Source organism: Bactrocera tryoni, chromosome 1 (assembly GCF_016617805.1).
Source record: "Bactrocera tryoni isolate S06 chromosome 1, CSIRO_BtryS06_freeze2, whole genome shotgun sequence".
NCBI lineage: Eukaryota > Metazoa > Arthropoda > Insecta > Diptera > Tephritidae > Bactrocera > Bactrocera tryoni.
This window is the reverse complement of record NC_052499.1, coordinates 50,232,994-50,247,693: the sequence shown is the minus strand read 5'-3', so window position 1 is coordinate 50,247,693 and position 14,700 is coordinate 50,232,994. Positions and strand designations below refer to the sequence as shown.

Sequence of the window (14,700 nt, the reverse complement as noted above, 5' to 3'; positions counted from 1 at the left end):
ACTAACTTCAACCCGTCCGTGAAAAGCTTCACATATACACATATTCCTCGATGGTATTTGGGTAGAGAAAAAGCCGAAACAAGTGGTCTCTGCGACGCAGTGATAAAAATTTTCAAAAATTCAGTTGAACGAGGAGAGAATCTCGGCATGTCCAGCTTCCCTGAGCCTCAGAACACACTTTGGAGTAACACGCCTGTCGACAATGTACACGCGTGCCATGTTTAAAATGACATTGAGTGCAATTGCTGGTGTAGACCGCAGTACGCTAAAGATGACAATGAGAGCGACACTTTGGACAACTTCAAACTTCTAAGCAAGAACACACCATAGAACATTATTAACTTGACTACGATTTCGTAGAACCAAAACTCCATCTTCGGTAAAAGTCTGCATCTTTTCCCTATAGCTCCTGTACAACAAAATACCATAAGGCAACCGATGCCTTCCTTAATCTCTCCTCAATATATGGCCTGCTTGAAAGCTTTCTGCCAAGATGAAGCCCTAGGTATTCCACATATTTTCTGTTGATACTTTTTGTGTGAAATTATAATTATACCGATATAAAGCGAACAAATTGGAACTCAGTCAGCCTTTCTTCTTGCCTAGATGATTTTGTTATAAATAGTTCATTATCGTCTTTAAAGTTCATGTGTATTTCCACTTCTTCTTCCCAACAAATAAATTTTTTATAACATATGACCACTCAACTTTTATCAGACCACCTAATTACCTGTTATCTGAAATCTTTTTAAGAAAGATTACTAGACAGTCGAAGTTGATTTAAGTACTAATAAACATAGTAATGAGTAATAAGTATCTACGCACTTAATGAAACTCAAAGTTCTTTGTACTTATTTGTGGACCGTGACGTATTAAAATAGTAAAATCTTGACGCTTACGCACTTATCGCGCACACTACGCAATCGGAGCGAACAAGGATTTATAACCAACTGTTAGAGGTACTTACATGCTGCTACAACATCAATAACGGTACTTTATTAATAACTCAGCATGTCGTAATCAATCCATCAACACAAAAAGGGGTTTCAAAGCCCCATGAAGTAGTAATTTTTTCATATGTTTTTCATATTTATTAATTACTTTAATAACGGCTAAATTTTATTTATTAAGTACGTACAACTAACAACTAACTAAACTTAATTTAAAATAAACAGCCGCGATCTTTTCGCTTAACGATCGCCGCCTTGTAGATCAACATCACATCCACAGCTTGTTGTTTTTGTTTTTCGTTCGTATTGCTGTTGTGCTTAAACGATCAATACTAATTCTGCCCACAAGCACCGCGCGCTCACAACTCATTGTGCACATACTCCGTGGTCACTTTGGCCTCGCCCTCGTGGAAACCACTACAATCGACTGGATATTTGACCTACAAAGAGTGAGCAGAAAAGAATAAAATGTTGCAGGTAGCATACTAATTGAATTTATTATCAAATTGGTTCGATCAACTTGTTAAAATGAAATCCAAACTGTGTCACATACTCGCATATATCTACTGACTCCGTATAAATTGTGCAGAGTTCTGACTTAGCAGGCAACGTGCTAATGAATAAGACTTACCTCACAGTTGTAGGGCGCATTTATGACGCCAAACAATGTCCAGAACGGTGTGCCAGTTTCGGTGCTAATGAATATGGCCGCTCCCATGCTGCCGATCTTCACGATTTTCGGACTCACACCAGAAATTAGGCCACGCGCATTGCCAGCCGCACTTTCTTCGGGCGAATTCAATTCACAGAGCACATAGCGATCGCATTGTGGAGATTTCGAGATAAATCTGTAGGCACGATGTACTTTTAGCACCGGCTCGATGACCTGTAAGGAATGCAGAAGGGTTATATTTTGGACTTTTTTCTTCGAAAGTTCTAATTCAACAAAAAATATAAAATACTAATATCGAAGAAATTTTTAAATAAGAGATCCCTTCAGATATAAAAAAGTTTCTTGATTTTGATGGGCCATTTTGTATGGCAACTACATGCATGCTATAGTGGCCCGTCCGGAACAATTTGTACGGAGATTGTACCCTTGCTTTTGACAATAATTCAGGTCAAAAAAAGTTTTCCATTCAAGAGCTCGGCGGTTCCGAGAAATGAGCAGCATCTTGTGGAAAATAAGATGTGGGAAACATTTTAGGTCGATATCTCAAAAACTGAAAATCTAATTCGCGTACATTGTATATGCAGACGGATAGTCGCACAGACTGGTGGACAAGGCTAAATCGACTCAGCTCGTGACACCAATCATTATATATATATATACACTTTTAGTGTATTCGTTGTGTGTTCTGCTGCGTGTTACCAACTTCGTGCTTGTCCGTGGCATAAATATAGTCCTGAGTATTGAAAAGTAATTTTAATTTCTTCCCTTCCTTCTATGATTTCTTTATTTTACTCAAAGCTCTCACGTATTTTTGGCACTTTTATAAGCTCTCACTCATCTCACTAGTCATTATTCAAGAATTTCTACCGCAATTAGCATAACCTCATTTATTCGCTCGCCTACTCACCTCCAAATTGAGCGTATCGGTTAGTTTGTCACTCAATTCGGTAGCATTGAACTGCAGCAGACCTCGTGCTTGACCCAATTTCAGCAATTCTCTGGCATAGCCGACAGCCGGTTTGACATATTGGCGCGAGTCGATCTTCACATTGAGATGTTGCTTGGCCACATGATCGCACAGATTTGAGATGGTCTCGCTGGCGCGGCTGGGATCGAAGTAGGTGCTCTTTGGATAACCTTGAGACTTGAGAAAACCGTTGAACATCAGTTGCGCCGTCTGAATGTATCTGCGTGGTGAAATAAAGGAAAAGACAATATAATTAGAGGATAGTAAAAAAGTATAAAAAAATCAAAAGAAAATAAAAAAGTTTCAATTTCTGCCGTGGAAATGTCTGTAGGTATGTAAATATGGCATGAATGTGAGTAAGCCAAATAGATATTACTGCGCTCAAGTACATACTCAACTATATACATACATATGTACATCATTATACACATATGTGTGCTTTTATACATATTTACAAAGGTGAACGTAAACATTGAAGGGAAGTTACGCGGTCTGCCCGCAGCCAAAGTGAAAGTCAGCTGTAAATTACCACATTTTTTGTGTGTTTTTCTTAATTCCAGCTGCGCGCATTCTACCAAAAAGTTATTTTGTGTTTTTCTTCAAATTATTTATTTATAGAAGCCGCTAGAAAGTGTTGCTTACTTTGATTCAAAGGTGAAATTAAAAGACAGAAAATAAGAGTTAATGATGAGTTGTTTGGTCATTGAGGCGACTCTTCGTTGTTGTTGTAAATATTTTTGTTTGTTTTGTTTCCTTTGTTGTTGTAAATATTTTACTTTTTAATTATTATTATTTGACTTTACGTTATTTTATTTTAATAACTTAATACTCGAAGTTTCTGCCAATTTACCCGAAAACAAAATAAGATCACAAAAACAAAGTATTTTAATTGCAGATATTATTTTTCCGTAACGGTTGTTCATAAAAGTTTCGGCTAGAATCGCCAATTAGGCTTTAAGAAACTCATAGAAGCTTTAGTAGAAATATCTGTTAGCACTGTTGGGTAGTTAACCGGTTATTTAACCGACAGGTGGTTTGCAGAGATGTTTCAAAATGAACAGGATGGCAAGGTATCAAGATAAATTCCTTTTCGTAATACTTGACGATTGGCTGGAAGTCGAAAGCTCTCACAAAACAGCGTTATTCGAAAAAATTCAAAACTCAAGTTTGTAGAAAAAATTAAAATTGTTAACTGATTCGAAAAATCATCGCCAAATTTTTGATAACATTTCCTATTCCAAAAACCACTCAACCAATTTTAACCAAATTTCGTACATAGTTTTGATGCTTCATTCGGTAGCAGTCGGTTCTTAATAACGCCTACTTCGTAAACAATAAATTTTATGAATTCCACTGATTTTTTTATTTTGCAATAAACAACTCAGGCTTCACTGAAGATATATGGTATCTAAAAATGTTAAACGTTGAATAAATAATGGTTCTGAGGTGTGTCAATTCTATTCGAAATTTAAATCCACTATCTCTAGCACTCATAACCGATTATGAGGATCTACCTGGCTTCGGTTGCTTTTAAACCGGTTAATATTTAAGATATTGAAATGAAATTGAGTTTCGATGAAACTAAATGTCATGAAAAAATTTTATATTAAATGATTGATAAGAATCGCTTCAATGGAGGCTTTCTCGATAAGGCACAACATAGCTGATGCATTAATCAACGTTTAAAAAGCTTCAGTCAATCTTCTATTTTGACATGCTCACAAATTTAAACATCATTAAATCATTATTAATATTAATTAGTTTTGAGATTATAAAACCTCGATAGGCAATCTTATCTGGGTACATTTAGAGTATATGGATTTCAATTCATATGTGACCTAAAATAGATTAGTAACTAATTTCCAGTCAAAAATCCAGATTTTCATGGCCATCATCTACCAGTCAGATAAGGCTTAGCTGCCTTATACGAAACCTCAATATTATATATATGTATGTATATATAGCATACAGGTCTTCTTAAATAACTTCCAAATCGATACAAGCCTGACGTTTGCATAAAAAATTACTAAACTTATAAATTGACTAAAAAGTAATATATTCTGATAAGTAATGCTTGAGAAAATTTTAGGGCGTTACATGGGCTTACGGGTTTCAAAAAAATCAATTTTTTTTATTGCCTTATTAAATTCTACAACACTTCTAGAATATTGTTCCAAATTTTCAAGTCCGGGTAACAGTTTCGAAGATACAGCCTTGAGAACTTGTGCGCTCTAGGCTAGCTAGGCTAAGTGCGTCGTCTTTCAACACGTCTCTCTTGAAACTGTGTTTTTGAGAACTTCTCAACCGAACTTTATGAAATTTTACACCGGTCTTTGAGATACAATTCTTAAAGACTTGGACAAGGATTTTTCTTCAATTACAACTATTAAAAAAAAATGCACGAAATTTTCACTGAAATTATGATTTATTTGAAAAAATTTCTGCCAAAAATCCAATTTTCAGTTTTTTTCCTTCGTCCAAGTTCTCAGTTTAGGATTTAACTAAAACACGTATATTTTCACTTTTGTTAATACTGTAAGGAGTTATTAGACAATCGTAAACTGTCAAATTTTACAGTAATATTTGACAACGACATTTCTCCTGCTTTCGTTTATGACGTCACGATCTAAATTAGTTGCTGTCTAACAAACTACTAACAACTAACGTTACGAAACTGTCGTAATCTGCATTTCTAACATTCTTTACCGGATCATTAAGCCTTTTTGGGAAGATTTTATGTTGTTATAACAGCTGGCAATTAAATAAGTATTAGCAAATATGTAATACCTTTAAATTCCCAACAAAAAACGAAAAATTCTTAATTCGAATACAATTTAAATGTTATAATTAGAGAACGCTTGTATCGGTTAGATACAAACTTATAAGATTCACAAAGAATTCTTCCACAAAGAAACTTCATCGGAACCCATTGTGTCCGACCTCATTTCGCGCTTTAATAAATTCGCCAAATAGGGCACAAAACGAGTCGTGATAAACGGAAATTATTATAGTTTTTAGTATTTAGAATAAGACGCTGACTGAATAACTGTAACGTGTTTAAATAAAATGAGTAAATCGTGTGCGACGCAAGCACCGCCGAGGTGTTAACGCCTTCGATGACAAAGTAAGTCACGACGATGAAGACGAGGTAGTACGTTAATCAGGTGGGGTGGGAGGAGTTGCACGATACCGTGCATGACAATCGAGGGAACCTGCTATTAACGCACCGGTTCTTGTATAAAAAAAAAACACACACAAGTCACAATCGAATGACAGAAAGTGGGTCAACACTTTAGTGACAGCAAATCTTTGTGCGAGCAAGACTACGCGCCAAAGTCAAGGAGACCAAAAAAATGTGTAGAAACCGGTGTGGAGAAAATCGTAACTACTTAAGTGACTAGAATGAAAAAAAGAAAGGTGTTTGCGGAAAGCGCTATGTTTTTGTTCTTCTTGTGTTGTTTTTCTTTTTGCTCATACTCAAAGTCGAGAGAATGAGCGAATTGTAGGCCGAAAATAGAAGTGCGCTCACACGCAAGCGCTCAACTGGAATGTGCGTATTTGTTTACTCGTTTAATAATCAGCTGTGATAACTGTAATTTCTTGTAATTACACCTATATGCAAAGCAAAGTGGTCCAAATGGTGGTGTAATGAGATTTTCTGAGCTATTGGGCATATTAAGAAACACTTACTTGAGATAGACTTCTGGATTTGCCAAATAACTCGTCCAATCGGCCAGATAGAGCGTCGCCGATTTGATCCAACGTCTGCGGAACGATTGATTGTTCAGCGAATCGAAGAGTTTGTCATAATCCAACTTGCCGTCACGTCCCTTGAATCCCTATTGAATGACAAAAACATAAAGCGAGTTTGAAAAAGAGCCCCACATGCTATAAATTAAAGCCATGATTCTACCTTCAATATCTTATTCACACCCGACTTTTCGTACAGTGCATCGGCAAGTTCTGAATTCGAGAAGTGGTCCCACACGACGTGCAAGTGCTCCAAGAAGGGCGGCAACACCCATGCGTGACCTTTGTGTTTCTCCTGGGTCTGTTGTCCCTCAGGACCGGCAAACGAGCTTACAGCCTGCATAACCAACGGCAGCAGGCTCATGAAACCACCATTATCCTCCGAGTCCTCAACTTCATTCTCGCGCGTATTCACATTCGCATGCGCGGAGCGTCGCTGCTGATGATGCGGATGCTGCTGCTGTTGCTGTCCACTGCCGCTGCCACCGCTGTTGGCATTCATGAAGACCGAAGCAATTTGCAGTATGGAATCCAAACCAATGCCGGCATCGCCGCCACCATTACTGCGTGCGCCAGCGCCTGCCGCATCTGCGTCGGAATCGCTGTTGGTAAACATTTCGAGCACATTACCGATGATGGCAGGATCGAAACCACCACCACTACCTGCGCCGCCACCAGAGCGCGCACCATTTTGTCCCGCGTTAGCCAACAAACTGCCGATACCGGATAGTATTTGCATAGCGCCGCCTGCGGACGCCTTACCCTGACCAGCCGTACCGCCGCCTGCATTCGCATTCATGAAACTGCCAATGAGCGAGGCGACACCGGCAAGACCAGCGCCGCCACCGGCGCCACCACCACCACCATTACCCGTTTGACTGTTCAACGCCTCCTGTATGAACATGGAAGCCATGTCGAGCAGTGGATTCGAATCATCTTGCTGTTGATTCGCTGAGTGAATGGCGGACAAGTTGACGCAAAGCAGCGCCAACAGGAAGACAACCTTTCGCAGCAGCAACATAATTGTTTGTCGAGTTTAACTTTCACAATTCGCACGCACGGCGTAAAGTCTAAATTGATTTGATGGAATTTACTACACGCGACTGATTTTAGACGTTCGAACGCGGCTGCGCGCAACAATTACAAATATTTGCAGCACCAAAATCTCAGCGCCGTAAAGCAAAATAGCACTTAATAAAAAGCAACAAGCAGGTATATGTATGTATGTATTTATTATGGTTAGCACCGCGCATGCGCGAAAGCGTCCGTTTACTTGGCAAGAAGAAAAACTACTGCTACGCGCTCGCACCGCCTGAAGACGTTATACTTTCTAAGGAACTTTCTTTCCACTGCGCAACAGGTAAATATGAATCACTTCTTGAGCTACCGTCCACAAGCTACACTCAAAACACCGCTCGTCGTCTCAGCGCTCACCTCAGCGCGGTGCTTGTTGGCTCGCCTGCAACTTGAGTGAAATCACACAATGATTGACAAACACAAAGCGCTGAGAACACTGCAAGTTGTGGCTTAAGAAGCCATGAGGGCAAAACGTCGGCTGAGTGTGGTACACGTCAGTGTTGCTGCAGCGCATTGAGCAACATTTCACCGCAACTTAGCCGTATATCCGGTTGTGTGTGTGTGCGTGCGAATGTTGTAAGCGCTATACATATATCTTCGTTGAGCCGCAACTACTCAACTCCAGCGCTTCAAGTGGCTCAGATTGTGTGTTTTGATAGTGGTTTACCTACTTTCTTCAGAATACCGCTGGTTAGCAATTTGCACTTCTCAAGCCTGCACTTACACACATACAAATATACATTTCTGATGTTATATGTAAATATTTATGATGTTTTTACCTTTGCGTTTTGCAGTTTTCGTTTAGCCTTTGAGTCGATTTTGGGCTACAGATTTGGCCACACTCTTAGTTTTCGTATGCTCCCTACAACCAAAGCATTTAAAAATAAGAATTTATGCGAATCGTTTACCTACTTTTCGGTTACGCGCATACATACATACAAATTGTTGTGGGTATAAATGGAAAATGATAAAAAATATTTCAAAGATATATAAAAAATATCATAAAAATCCCAAAAATTTCTAGCATTATTTACATCTCATGACTGTCATCAATACGAGAGGTAGTTTAAAAATACGAGGAGCCAGAGGGTAAAGTGAGTTATGTGTAGCGTTTTCAGTCTCAAAATGTTTACCTTAATCAATTTATGAGATATTTTGTATAGTCTTGGGTACAACATAAAGGTAATATGATAATAATCTATCCGCTAAAAACTATACTAAAAAGGCAAAGCGGTAGACTGAAACTTCTTGAATATCTTAGTCCCCTATAAGCTGGCCAGCAAATACATCTCTTGCGAGCATAATAATTATCGAGCAAGAAGAGTATTATAAATACCCATCCCAAGCCTTTGCCTTTAGTAGGCCATAGAGACAATTTAAAAGAGCTCTAGAGTGGGATCCAAGTATTTCTGATTCTTTTCCTTAAGATGATTAAATTTGTCAGCACTTTGCTCGGCATTGAACCAAACCAAATTTGGCGAGAGATTGAGCCATAAAGAAAAGAGTAATGACTTCGTGTTCCGAAATTTGTCTCTAAAATCGTAAGATTTGCATTCGAACTTTGAAATTGAGCTTATTGAAAAAATCCATATTAATTATAACCTGTAAGTACCTAAAAAGACAAACAGACAGGCGAACGATTTCTTACTCGACTTGCACTCCTGTTCTCTGTGAGAGCACTCGTCAACAACTCGGTATAAGGGAGCTGTAGGACGGTATTTCAAACTCCTTACGTACAGCTGCCACCGAAACCATTGATTTTCGGAAAATGCAAAAGAACCAACCAACTGGCGAAATACGGGAAAATTCTACAAAAAGATGATGCGACTAACAGAAGTTTTCAAAACCGGAGCATACTCTTGTAGTACTCCCAGAGATGATCTAGTAACCGATTCCCAAAGCATACTAAAATTATGGAGGGCGCACTTCTCCAGCCTGCTGAATGGCAGTGAAAGTATAACGCCAGGAGAATGCGAACCTGATACCCCAATCGATGACAATGGAGCAGACGTTCCATTGCCCGACCATGAAGAAGGTCGAGTAGCAATTACCCGTCTGAAGAACAACAAAGCAGCGGGGGCCGATGGTCGAGCTATTCAAACACGGCGGCGAAGAACTGATAAGGAGGCTGCATCAGCTTCTTTATAAAATATGGTCGGACAAAAGCATGCCCATCGATTGGAATTTAAGTGTGCTCTTTACTCCACAAAAAGGAAGAACCCACAATTTGCGCCAACTACCGTGGGATAAGTCTTCTAAACATCGCATATAAGGTTCTGTCGAGCAGATTGTGTGAAAGATTAAAGCCCACCGTCAACAAACTGATTGGACCTTATCAGTGTGGCTTTAGACTTGGCAAATCAACAACTGACCAGATATTCAACATGCACCAAATCTTGGAAAACACGCGTGAAAAGAGAATCGACACTCAAAACAAAAAAAAAAAAATAGTAGTAACTTTACTTTCATGGCATCAGTCTTGATGTTGTCAGTCGAAAATGAAAGATAAACTTACCACAAAGTCAAAGTTGTCAGCAAATAACTCATAATTGAATTCGCCTTTCCTTCCAGGGGTCTCTTGTTAAAAACAACTTTATTTAGATTTTCATTTCGAGCGGCCACAGTTTGAAACTTGCTCTGTTGTAGTTATACAATTAACTCAATCGGCTAGCTATGAAAGCCAGCCTGACTTGATATCTATAACTATAAATTAGATGTGCTGTTTTTACGAAAAGTACCGTTTTTTACGACAACCGGTGGGAGGAGTTCAAAGCTTCCGTTGGCAACTTACATGCACAAATGATTACATATAGTATATATATGTATGTATATATAATATATACATGTGTATATATATTTTATGGTCGCTTGCACTTGAACCGGTTTCTCATGAGTCCAAATGCAGTCGCCTCCAGCGTATCTATGAAAATTTGTATCAAAAAAGCCACACACGCTGGGGACGCAAAGCAAATGCTTTGCAAACAGTTTTTGGCTTTCACTGTCACTTCCATGGATTTTCACATATAAAGTGATACTTGAGCCGCATGCATCACGTCCTGCCACCTACTGAACTGCTGCATAGCAGCAAGTTAGCAACGCAATTTCTACCACCTTGAAGTAACGCTACGTGCAACAAGCGCAACAGTTTTTCGCGAGACCTCAACATAAACGGATGTGAAACAGTCGCCCCGACCTGAGACTTGCGACCACAGACACACAAAATGCAGCTGACATTTAAAGAATTAGATAAAGACATAGCCGTGCGCATTGATGCGCTCTTCCCCAAGAAGGAGTGTTTCATTGAGGTGCTGCCCGGGCATGTGGTGGTGCCGCGCAAGTTCACGAGCATTGCGGAGTCCATACGCGAATTGCCCATCTACGAGGATGATGTGTGGTTGATCTCTTATCCGCGTACGGGTTCCACTTGGGCGCAGGAGATGATTTGGCTGCTGGGCAATAAACTGGATTTCGAAGGCGCCAAACAGATGCAACAGCTGCGTTCGCCATTAATTGAGTTGTCGGTGCTTTTCAGTGAGGATCATCATGAGTGGGTGACGTAAGTCGTATCAAAGGTTAATGCTTGTACTTTTCACTAACACGGCATAACGTATGTAGAAACTCGATTGGCAACACCGTTGATGTCGTGCGCAATATGCCACGTCCACGATTTGGACGTTCACATCTTACGTGGGACTTGCTGCCGCGCGGCTTCGATACTGTGAAACCCAAAGTAATTAGACCGATTTGAACTCATTTAACCCAATAATTTTGTGCACATAATCTTCACTCTATTTATTTTAGATTATATACACCGCGCGCAATCCCAAAGACCTCTGCGTCTCTTTCTATCACTACTGTAAGTTGGTGCATGGCCTCAAAGGTTCCTTCGAAGACTTTCTCGAGCTTTTCCTGGATGAACGCTCGCCCATGGGCTCTTACTGGAATCACGTTTTGCCTTTCTGGCAGCGTCACAATGATCCGAACATATTGTTTTTGAAATACGAAGACATGAAACGCGATCTGCCGAAAATCGTACGTCGTTGTGCTAAATTTCTCAATGTGAACTATCAACTCACCGACGAGGACTTAGCGCGCATTTGTGAGCACTTGAAATTTGACAAAATGCAGGCGAACCCTGCAGTGAATTTGGAGCCCTTGTTGAATAATGTCGACGATGGTCGAAACAATAACATCGATAAAAGCAGCGTCGAAAGTAAATTCATACGAAAGGGCAAAATAGGTGATTGGCGGAATTATTTAACAGCGGACTTATCAAAACGCTTCGACGAATGGATCGAGCGAAACTCCGCAGGAAGTGGACTTGTTTTCGAATACGAGTAGTTCATTCGAATTTCATTGATAAAATATGTTTTTATATTTTTTTGTAAGTTCGTAAATATTGTTTATAACTGTATATAAGGGTACGTAAATTAGGGAAATATCTTGACTTTGGAATCGAAACATGAAAAATAATTTAAGGAATTCATTACATTGATTTGAAGTGGTTTTGTTGCCATGGATATAAGATCGATTTTGAATATATTGGGTCGTTCATTTGGTTGAAGACAACAACTGATCTTATTGAAGCTATTGTTTGGTGTCCCACGAAGTAATTTGAAAACACGATTTTCGGCATATTTTACTGTTTTATTATCAAAAGTGTAAAAATGCAGTTCAAGCAAGGAGAACATTTTGTGAGGTGTACGAAGATGGCCAAGACATCAACCAATGCCTAAATTGGTTGACAAAATTTCGTTCCGGCAATTTCGATCATGAGAATGCACCACATCCTGGAAGGTGTCTTGAAGGTGATGTGGTTGGTCGATGCAACTTAATAGATTGCCCCACGATTAATTTTGAAGTTTATTGTGATCAGCTCAACGCATTGCGTGAAACATTCATACTTGGCACCTTCTGACTGTTACTTGTTCGGTTCTCTGCAACATTTTTTGGTTGACCTTGAACCTTCATCTCAAATCAGGACGTCTAAGCTCCTTTGGACCAGTTTTTTGACTGCAAAAAGCGTGAAGTCAATCTCCTGGCCGAAAAATGGCAAAAGGTACTGGATTATAATGGAGAATATATTATTTCATAAAAAATTTTACACAGTAAAAAGTCGGTGTTCCTGATAAAGTTCATCAATACAAAAAGTTTTATTTCTGCAACTTCCGAGACATCGTCAAGAAACCCTTGACTGAAACTTGTGAATCTTTTTCTATACCAAGCCTTAATTAATCTCACACTCTTGGCAGTTTCTACAATAGTCATGGCTTGGTACTTCCATTCTGTTTGCATGCCTGCCACTAAGACAATGACTTGTTAGCACTCCTATCAGAGTTTTTTTCTCATTCCTTTTGAATTTAAATAGTCAGCATGTTGCTTTGGCAAGAAGTGGTGTGTTTCGGTGTACCGGGTATTTTTGGAGGACCGGGAAGATGACGCTGATGAAGACCGGAAGCATGAGCAAATCCAAAGTAAAAACGATGCTCACTGTCTTTTTTGACATCAAAGGCATCGCCTACCATGAATTTGTTCCTCCTGGACAAGCCGTCAACGCCAAGTTTTACGTGAAGTCCTCAAGAGACTCAAACGAAGGGTTAATTGGGTCCGACAAGACATCGCAGCTGATTGGAAGTTGCAATCGACAACACCGCGTCTCACACCGCCTTTCTTGTAAATATCTACATAGCTAAGGCCGGCACCCAACGCTTTCGCAGCCGCCCTACAGCCCAGATAAATCGACTAAGTTCTATTACTTGCCGGACAAACCCTTTATATACTTCCTTTTTATCGGAGTCTAATTGTATCATATGCTTCACTGTTACCAGGGATATCAGCATGCCCTGGAACCCATTGCAGGTTTAGCGTGAAATATGATGTTAGTTCTACCAAGAGATCAAGGCATTATTTCACTATCTTCGATGATACACGAAAATACTTTAGCGAGACTATAATATACAGTTACAGCTCTCATAAGCGGACACTGGCCGGACCGAACCTTCCTTTCCGGTTCTGGAGTAGACCTTAATGAACATCAAAGCTCTTCTTAATGGAAACGCCCACTTAGTAAAGCTTTCAATGTGTACATATACATATTTCTTGTTATGAGGACACTGTTTTCAGAACAAGAAGACTTCTTCAATTACTGTGATCTTAGCTTGGAAGAAACAGCAGTGGCCAGGTAGTCGGAAGTCCGGGGCAAGAAAAAAACTCAAGGAAAGAAATATTTCTTCGTAGAGCATTAAAAACATGCTTTCCTTATTTTTGAGCCAAATATTTTAGACGTTATAAAGAAGAAGTATTTTTATTAAATTTTGATTCGACATCTCTTTTGTCGGATAAGTTACCCGGTTAAATTAAGTGGCGTAAGCCAAAATGGTACTGGGTATGGTTCATGAGAAGAGCATTTCTTCCTATTTCTAAAGTTTCTAAAATTTTAATTTTTGAAGAATGTTTATATGCTCTTTGAAGCGTGTTGCGATAGTATAAATATTCGTAGGATTGTTTTCGGGGGTTTCTTTTAATAACCATAGTATCGATCAATTTAGCAGTTTATAGACTGTCTGCCTCCATTGTTAAGATAAAAATTCTCCGAACCACTTGAATAGCAATCAAATGTAATCCATTTCTCAGAAAATGTATGGATAAATTTTTTTAGAAGGCTTGCGACAATCAATTCTTATCAACATGAGTATCAGAGACATTTGGGCAGTAATCTATACAGTTCCATCGATAAACTCGTGTTGGTTACTGAGATGACTTCACACATTTGCTGTGTTAATTTCTCCTCTCACATAAAACCCCACTCGTTTGTATTGTTGTTGGGTGTAAAGAATTAGGCAGCGAATATTTAAGGAGGAAGCAGCGTTAACTTTTATAATTTTTCTAATTATTAAATAGTTAAAAAAAAGTTTCATAATTAAATATTTCTCTTTCGGTTCAAAAGCCGTTTAATTTGTTATGGTAAATTGAAAACATTAAAAAATTAAAAAAAAACTCACCAAAGTTACCCCTGAAATTATATATAGAAATAATATTTACATATGTAGTCAGTAGTTTTGAAGTTACATATTTGGGGCACCGACTGAGAAAATGTTAGTTGTGGAGAATATTTTTAAATTATGTATTCAAAACAAATTAAAAAAAAAATAAAAGCACTCCCCTTAAACTAAGTTCCAAAACTCTCAAATTTATTATTTAGCGCTGCCAGATTTTCGGTTAAAGTTTCTATGAGCACGTGTGGGCATGTATCCCTTTCATACGCTTAAGGCTTATGAATACTA

The 14,700-nt window shown here is 38.9% G+C and overlaps 2 protein-coding genes across 4 annotated transcripts; one reads left to right on the top strand and one right to left on the bottom strand.

Annotated features, from left to right (window-relative positions):
* Positions 1-1,089: 1,089 nt before the first annotated feature.
* Positions 1,090-10,053, bottom strand: LOC120766885. 3 transcript variants are annotated; one of them, XM_040092630.1, is made up of 6 exons: positions 9,933-10,053; positions 6,504-6,942; positions 6,281-6,429; positions 2,531-2,810; positions 1,582-1,836; positions 1,090-1,390 (listed from the first exon to the last, which is right to left on the bottom strand). In XM_040092630.1, the coding sequence occupies exons 1-6, from the start codon at positions 9,962-9,964 to the stop codon at positions 1,310-1,312; spliced, it is 1,236 nt and encodes a 411-aa protein (XP_039948564.1). In that variant the 5' UTR covers positions 9,965-10,053; the 3' UTR covers positions 1,090-1,309. The 3 variants fall into 3 exon arrangements, with proteins under 3 accessions (XP_039948564.1, XP_039948563.1, XP_039948565.1); XM_040092629.1 differs by lacking the exon at positions 9,933-10,053 and having other exon boundaries at positions 6,504-7,952; XM_040092631.1 differs by lacking the exons at positions 6,281-6,429; positions 6,504-6,942; positions 9,933-10,053 and adding an exon at positions 3,038-3,075.
* A 292-nt stretch (positions 10,054-10,345) lies between these two features.
* LOC120779049 (luciferin sulfotransferase) lies at positions 10,346-11,993 on the top strand. Its single transcript, XM_040111187.1, has 3 exons — positions 10,346-10,973; positions 11,033-11,147; positions 11,219-11,993. The coding sequence occupies exons 1-3, from the start codon at positions 10,639-10,641 to the stop codon at positions 11,756-11,758; spliced, it is 990 nt and encodes a 329-aa protein (XP_039967121.1). The 5' UTR covers positions 10,346-10,638; the 3' UTR covers positions 11,759-11,993.
* Positions 11,994-14,700: the final 2,707 nt, after the last annotated feature.

Bases quoted from the DNA above. Each gene is read 5' to 3' on its own strand.
- LOC120779049 (XM_040111187.1), top strand. From the start codon at position 10,639: ATGCAGCTGACATTTAAAGAATTAGATAAAGACATAGCCGTGCGCATT. The intron at 10,974-11,032 runs GTAAGTCGTATC...TAACGTATGTAG, and splicing joins GATCATCATGAGTGGGTGAC to AAACTCGATTGGCAACACCG. The intron at 11,148-11,218 runs GTAATTAGACCG...TATTTATTTTAG, and splicing joins TCGATACTGTGAAACCCAAA to ATTATATACACCGCGCGCAA.
- LOC120766885 (XM_040092629.1), bottom strand. From the start codon at position 7,361: ATGTTGCTGCTGCGAAAGGTTGTCTTCCTGTTGGCGCTGCTTTGCGTC. The intron at 2,811-6,280 runs GTAAGTGTTTCT...TTCACCACGCAG, and splicing joins AATCCAGAAGTCTATCTCAA to ATACATTCAGACGGCGCAAC. The intron at 1,837-2,530 runs GTGAGTAGGCGA...CATTCCTTACAG, and splicing joins CCGATACGCTCAATTTGGAG to GTCATCGAGCCGGTGCTAAA.